The 7,721-nt window shown below is 47.0% G+C and overlaps 1 protein-coding gene across 1 annotated transcript in view; it reads right to left on the bottom strand.

Moving 5' to 3' along the window:
- Positions 1 to 5,349, bottom strand: part of LOC104387140 (hsp90 co-chaperone Cdc37-like 1) — a 31,613-nt gene extending 26,264 nt beyond the window's left edge. The window contains exon 1 of the mRNA XM_009995837.1: positions 5,248 to 5,349. Within this exon, the coding sequence (XP_009994139.1) occupies positions 5,248 to 5,349 (102 nt within the window). The remainder of the gene's footprint in view (positions 1 to 5,247) is intronic.
- Positions 5,350 to 7,721: the final 2,372 nt, after the last annotated feature.

Below are 7,721 nucleotides of genomic sequence, written 5' to 3'. Positions count from 1 at the left end.
CTTCCTAATATTCACATGGAACCTCCTATGCTCCAGTTTGCATCCATTGCCCCTTGTCCTATCACTGGTCATCACTGAAAAAAGCTTGGCTCCATCGTCCTGACACTCACCCTTTACATATTTGTAAACACTGATGAGGTCACTCCTCAGTCTCCTTTTCTCCAAGCTAAAGAGACCCAGCTCCCTCAGCCTTTCCTCATAAGGGAGATGTTCCAGTCCCTTAATCATCATTGTGGCTCTACACAACAACTGAGAAGGAGATACTTGCAGCATATGAAGGAGTTAGAGCCGCTTCAGAAGTGATTGGCACTGAAGCGCAGCTCCTCCTGGTGCCCAGATTACCAGTGCTGAGATTCATATTCCAGAATAACCTTTCTCCTATCCGTCACGCCACGGACATGACTTAGAGTAAATGGACTGCCTTAATCACCCAACGAGCCCAAATAGGAAGACCTAATCATCCAGGTATTGTGGAAGCAATTACAAACTGGCCGGAAGGCACCCACTTTGGAATGCCACCACAAGAAGTGGTGAAACAGGCTCAAGAAGCTCCACCATATGATCATCTACCAGAGACTGAGAAACTCTTTTCACTGATGGCTCCTGTCGTCTTGTAGGGAACCACCTGAAGTGGAAAGCTGCCGTGTAGAGTCCTACATGACTAGTTGCACAAGTAGCTGAAGGAGCAGGTGAATCAAGTCAGTTTGCAGAGGTCAAAGCCATCCAGCTGGCTTTGGACATTGCTGAGCGAGAGGGGTGGCCAAGACTCTATCTCTACACTGACTCGTGGATGGCAGCAAATGCCTTGTGGGGTTGGCTAAAGCAGTGGCAGCAGAACAACTGGCAGCGAAAAGGTAAACCTATTTGGGTTGCCGAGCTGTGGAAAGACATTGCAGCTCGGATAGAGAAACTGGTTGTAAAGGTGCGTCATGTAGATGCACACGTGCCTCTGAGTCGAGCCACTGAGGAACATCGACACAACCAACGAGCAGATGAGGCTGCTCAAGTGTTCCAAATAGACTTAGACTGGGAACATAAGGGTGAGCTCTTTCTGGCTTGATGGGCCCATGACACTTCAGGTCATCAAGGCAGAGATGCAACATACAGATGGGCTCGTGACCGAGGGGTGGACTTAACCATGGACGCTATTGCACAGGTGATCCATGGCTGTGAAACATGCACCGCAATTAAGCAGGCAAAACGGTTGAAACCTTTGTGGTATGAGGGGAGGTGGTCAAAGTACAGGTATGGGGAGGCTTGGCAAATTGACTATATATCACACTGCCTCAGACCTGCCAGGGCAAGAGCTATGTGCTTACAGAATCATCACCATCATCATCATCAAGGTTGGAAAAGACCTTCAAGATGATCAAGTCCAACCATCAGCCCTACAACCGCTAACCACTATGCCATCTCCCTGAACACCACATCTACCCATTTTTGGAACACCTCCAAGGACAGTGCCTGTACCACCTCCCTGGGAAGCTTCTTCCAATGACTCACCACTCTTTCTGTGAAGAAATTTTTCCTAATAGCCAATCTGAACTTCCCCTGGTTTAACTTTACCCCATTTCCTCTTGTCCTATCGCTAGTCACTAGAGAGAAGAGGCCAACACCCACCTCACTACAAACTCCTTTCAGGTAGTTGTAGAGAGCAATGAGGTCTCCCCTCAGCCTCCTCTTCTCCAGGCTGAACAGCCCCAGCTCCCTCAGCCTTTCCCCATAAGTCCTGTTCTCCAGACTAATAATCATCTTAGTTGCCCTTCTCTGCACCCTCTCTAGCACCTTGATGTCCTACCTATACTGCGATGCTCAGAACTGCACACAGTACTCAAGGTGAGGCCTCACCAAGGCCAAGTAGAAGGGCAGGATCACCTCCCTGGTCCTGCTGGTCACACTATTCCTGATGCAGGCCAGGAAGGTGTTGGCCTTCTTGGCCACCTGGGCACACTGCTGGCTCATGTTCAGCTGGCTGTCAGTCAACGCCCCCAGGTCCCTCTCTGCTGGGCAGCTCTCTAGCCACTCCTTCCCAAGCCTGTAGCGCTGCCAGGTGTTGTTGTGGCCAAAGTGCAGGACCTTATTTGGCCTTATTGAAACTCATGCTATTTGCCTTGGCCCATTGGTCAAACCTGTCTAGATCCCTCTGCAGAGCCTCCCTACCCTCAAGCAGATCAACATTTCCACCCAGCTAAGTGTCATCTGCAAACTCACTGAGGCTGCACTCTATCCCTTCATCCAAATAATCAATAAAGATGTTAAACAAGAGCAGCCCCAGCACTGAGCTCTGGGGAACACCACTTGTGACCGGCCACCAGCTGGATTTAACTCCACTGAACACAACTCTTTGGGCCCAGCTGTCCAATCATTTTTTTATCCAGCGAAGTGTGTGCACATCTGTGTGCACCATTTCCCACAACATCCAAGCCACGAGCAGCCAGCTTCTGTAGGAGAATGCTGTGGGAAACCTTGTCGAAGGCCTTGCTAAAGTCAAGGTAGACAACATCCACAGCACTTCCCTCATCCAATAAGTGTGTCACCCTGTCGTAGAAGGAGATCAGGTTAGTCAAACAGGACCTGCCCTTCATGAACCCATGCTGACTGGGCCTGATCACCTGGTTGTTCTGCAGGTACTACATAATGGTACTCAGGATTATCTGCTCCATCAGCTTCCCTGGGACTGAAGTCAGACTAACAGGCCTGTAATTTCCCGGATCATCCTTCCATCCCTTCTTGTATATCGGGGTAACATTGGCTGATTTCCAATCTGCTGGTACCTATCCAGTCAGCCAGGACCGCTGGTAAATGACAGAAAGTAGCTTGGTAAGCACCCCCACCAGCTCTTTCAGCACTCTTCGGTGGATCCCATCTGGCCCCAGAGATTTGTGTCCATCTACATGGTGCAGCAGGTCACTGTCTCCTCCTGGATTGTGGGGAGGTTGCTCCTGGTCCCTGTTGCCTAGCTTAGGGAGTTTGATTCCCTCAACATAACTGGTCCTGTTACTAAACACTGAGGCAAAAAAGTAATTTAGCACCTGTCACCATTTGACTCAATTTGACAAAAATGCTCTCGATCCCCTCCCACCCAGGTAGGGAAGGAGAGAGAGAATGAGGAGAGAGACACACTGGATTGAAAACTAAACTACACAGCTTTAATTAAACACCAATAATAAAATAAAATATATACAATTATATACAAATGTGTTCAGGTATGTGCAAAAGCCTCTTGCAGAAGGAAGAGCCACCCTCCAGGATGAACTAGACAGGCTGGAGGAGTGGGCTAGCAGGAACCTTATGAAGTTTGATGGGGAGAAGTGTAAGGTCTTGTATCTGGGAACACATAACCCAGGAGTGCAGTTCAGACTGGGATCCACCTGGCTGGAGAGCAGCCCTGTGGAAACGGACCTGGGGGTCTTGGTGGATAACAGTCTCAACATGAATGAACAGTGTGCTGCAGCAGCAAAGAAGGCCAACAGGGTGCTGGGTTGCATCAACAAGGGCATCACCAGCAGAGATAAAGAAGTCATCATCTCACTCTACTCAGCACTGTGAGACCACACCTGGAGAAAACTGGGTTTGTTCAGCCTTGAGAAAAGAAGGCTTAGGGGAGACCTCATTACCACGTTCCAGTACTTAAAGGGTGGCTACCAAGAAGATGGAGACTCCCTATTTACAAGGAGTCGCATGGAAAAGACAAGGGGTAATGGGCACAAGTTGCTCCTGTGGAGATTCCAATTGGACACAAGAGGTAAATTTTTCATCATGAGGACAGTCGAACATTGGAATAGTCTCCCAAGGGAAGTGGTGGATTCCCCCACTTTGGACAGTTTTAAGTCTCAGCTTGACAGGGTGCTGAGCCACCTCATATCAACTAGAGTATCACCTAGAAAGGTTGGACCAGATGATCTTTGAGGTCCCTTCCAACCTGGCATTCTATGATTCTAAATTAAATTAAATTAAATTCCCCAAGTTGAGATTGTTTTGCTTGCGACAGTGGGCTGATGACAAATTCCAATATTACTATAGCATTACTACACAAATCCTTTCTGACGCATCCAACAGATCCAGGATAAGCATGCACTTATGCATGCCTGTTTACATCTCCACCCCTGATGTACCAGACTCAGTAATGATTTAAGAAAAAAAAAAGTTTAATCACTTCTCCGACTCACATCTTTGCACTTCTCCAGTGGTTTCATTTTATATTTTAGACCACACAGGACAAAGAAAGTACACATGTATGAGCCCAAAACAAATCCAGCTCTCTTAAAAGTGATTCTGTAAACTGATAGTCAGAAGCCCTTCCCCCAGAACCCAGAGAGCTGAAACCAGGCACAAACCCTGCAGGTATAGGCACTGGCAATGAAGAATGCTTCAGCAGTCGAAGTCACACATGCTCCTGATGTGAGTTATTAATTGAAATAAGCAGAATTTTGGGAAAAAAAAAATCACATTTGGTGAAAAAATCACATAAAAGATAATGAAAGGGACATGCAGAATATAAATAGGGCCCAGATAACAGTGAAACAGTAAGAATTAGACAAAATAAGATTCCAGTTAGAGAAAAACATGCCCCAAGTAGTCAACAGTCTGGCCTTGAGACAGGCCTGCAGGACACCTGCAAGAGAGATGAAAGGGATGGAAAGGAGTACTCCCGACAACTTATCTTGGTTACAGCCTTGAGCACTGGAGGGAAAACACTGAGCAATTGAAATCACCATATTAGCATATTAATGATCCGTTAGCATACTAAAATATCCACCCACAGGCTAGAGAGACCCTTACTAACAGAAAGCCCCTTACTCTCTGAGCATGCGTAGTGAAATTTTTTAGCATTGCCACTTTAAATGGAAGCGAGGAATTAGTTGACCAATCGTGTGTGAATGACAGAATAATGTTAGAGATAAAGTTCTTTCTCGCGGTTTTGGGTATAAAAGCAGCACTTGTGTTTCGGGAAACTGAGCTTGTTTTATGGAATACCACCCTGCTCCCTTTTCTACGCAGAACCGGATATTAAAGCAAATATCCCGACTCTGTGTGTGGACCGGCTTCTTGCACATCGAGTGACGGACCCCGCTTTCGGGACAAAACTTCCACCTAAGTTTCGGTTGAGCAACGGAAAACCCACGCCAGTGGCACGTGCGGCCGAAGATACCCCTCCCCCGCCAGAGGAAGGAAGGAGCACACAGTCTCGTACAAACTCAGCAGAACAAGAAAACGGCATGACAAGCGGTACGAGGAGAGATGTACCTGCGTTTCCGACAGGTGCTGGATAGATGTGAGAGTCAATGCCCGTTCCTCATCCTCCTCAACCGAACCAAAACTCTGAAAGGAGGAAGACCACAACGCCATCCTCGCCACAAACTACACAATACTGACTGAGCCTCCTCGACCCTGAACCGGATATTCCTGTTGCTTGAGGTCGTTACAAGCTTCCCCGGAAATGACACTACACACTACCTCCAACGGCAGGCGTAAGGCTTATTTCCCCTCCCTCCCCTTGCAAATTACTCCGCCGCTGGTCCAGATCACGTGGATAGATCCAGCCCTGCCGAGCTAGGGGAGTCTCAACGCAGTGTGACATGGGAGGTTGGGGTGTGTGTGGTCTGTTTATCATTAAGTCTGTTTTGTTGGTTTGGTAACTCTGAAAAGTTTTTTAGGGAAATAGCCTTGCTGAAGTTGTCGCTGAGTGGAACGTGATTGGTTGTGATCTGTTTTCAAGTGTCCAAGGGAAAGCCTTTAGTTCAGAAGTCTCAGGAACAGCTCGGTCTGGTCCGCGAAGTCCTCTGCCTTCTGAGCTGATTACTGTATGTGTATCTCAGCTTTACTTCACAGTCACAGGTTTGGATGTTGTTACAGAACAAGAGGTGATCGTTGAATCAGTGTGGGAAGTGGTTCTTTATGCTGAATCAGTTTTGTAACATATGCAGGTCAATGTTTAGCTTTTGCTAAAAAAAGGAATTATTTCTTTATTTTCTTTTTCAGAGTTACATGGGATTTTTCTGTAAAGATGGAGGGCCAGTTAGCAGTCTTTGCTCCTTCCTCATCTTCATCTAGAGGCTACTCCAGGAATTAATAAAATGTGCACAGGTCTACTCTAGTGTTGTAACATGTGCATGCCGGTTCTTTGAAGGTATATGCATGTACCCAAAGGATTGCCTGTGCAGACAGCACTGTTAAGCACATTAAACACATCACGTTGGGCTGACAGACTTTTCGTTCCTCTTTCCCACTGAGCAGTGCTCAGTGAGAATTCCCTGCACCGTTCGCCTAGTTACACAGAGCTATAATATCCGCATGCCGGTAGCCATGGTGTTCTTGCATGGAATGTTTGAGTCTCCATAGCAACTTGATGCGTCCCCCTCAGCGGCTTGTAGTGGCAGCTCAGTGAGCTGTGCGCAGGGGCTTGAGAGCTGCCGGCCTGAGAGCAGCCAGATTCTTTTTTGCGCCCCCTATTTCTATATCCATGTCCCCTTGAGTTGCTAGGACCTTCCTTCTCTCTGTGGCTGGCAGCGGGACCAAGATGTCTTTAAAGTAGGTAGTGAGCTGCAGATTCACACAATTAAGTGGGAACCATGTCTGAGAGAAGGAGCAGAGAGAGCATAGACAAAGTTCAGGAAGGGAGCGGGGGAGGGGGGGGAAGAGCTGGGTGAAGGCCTGGAAATTCTACCTCTGATACAGGTATGGTAAGGTTGTAGAAATCTACCTTCAATACTGCAGAACCCTGAAATATGACACTCCTGTGAAACTCAAGAATACACACACAAATCTATGCATTCATAAAGAGATGCATGCACACATATATATGTACATACATGTATACATGTATGCACCATTGAAGAATTTATGTCACCAAGAGCTCATGGTGAAGTTCTTAATTTTATAACAGCTTGGTTTCTATTTGGGAATGACAGTTAAGGGAAAAACAAATGTTTAAAGGCTACTATGAGGGAATAACAACTGTACAGGGGTGTCCTGGTTTGAGCCAGGATTAAGCCAATTTTCCTTTTACAGTTGTTTTTTTTTTTTCCTTCACTAAGCTTTCTTTTAACTAGCAACAGTGTGTCCTAGCTAGGCTGATAAGACACTGGAATGTTTTTCTAACTGCTGTGACTTCAACGTTGCACCTTTACTCTGCCAGCTCAGACACTACAGGGAGATCTGTGATCCCCCCGTAGGAGGCTTAGTTAGACAGACAGCAAAATGGGCCAGAGATATTCCATTCCATATATCTACGTAAGCTAAGAGGAAGGTCAGAGATCACAGAAGACAACTTCCTTCCTTCTTATTCTTCCCTTCTCTTCTGTCCATGGCTGGCGTCTGGGGAGGACTCCGTCCATCCATCACCATTGACCCTTAGACTCGACCCCTCCTGACCCTCATCACTCTCCGCTTTCTCCAGTAGCAGCTCTGGGATTTCTCGGGACTCTCCCAGCTCAGGGGAGTGCTGTTTTCCCTACCTGGGTGGGAGGGGATCAAGAGCACTGTTGTCAGACCCTAGTCAAATGCCGACAAAAATTTATATTTATTTACACCCCTTATTCCACACCATATATTACATATAGGCTCTGTACTTTACCAGCTGTCAAATTAAGGATTCTCTCCCAGAGTCAGATTACCTTGAGGTACACATTGTACTTCACCATCCTCCATCATCACACACCAAGTATGTTCAGGTACCTGGGCAAAAGCGACACCCCAGACAGGTTTACCTTTGCCTGAAG

The sequence above is a fragment of the Chaetura pelagica genome, unplaced genomic scaffold (genome assembly GCF_000747805.2).
Source record: "Chaetura pelagica isolate M959 unplaced genomic scaffold, ChaPel_1.0 scaffold380, whole genome shotgun sequence".
Taxonomy (NCBI): domain Eukaryota; kingdom Metazoa; phylum Chordata; class Aves; order Apodiformes; family Apodidae; genus Chaetura; species Chaetura pelagica.
This window is presented reverse-complemented; position numbering and strand designations above follow the sequence as displayed.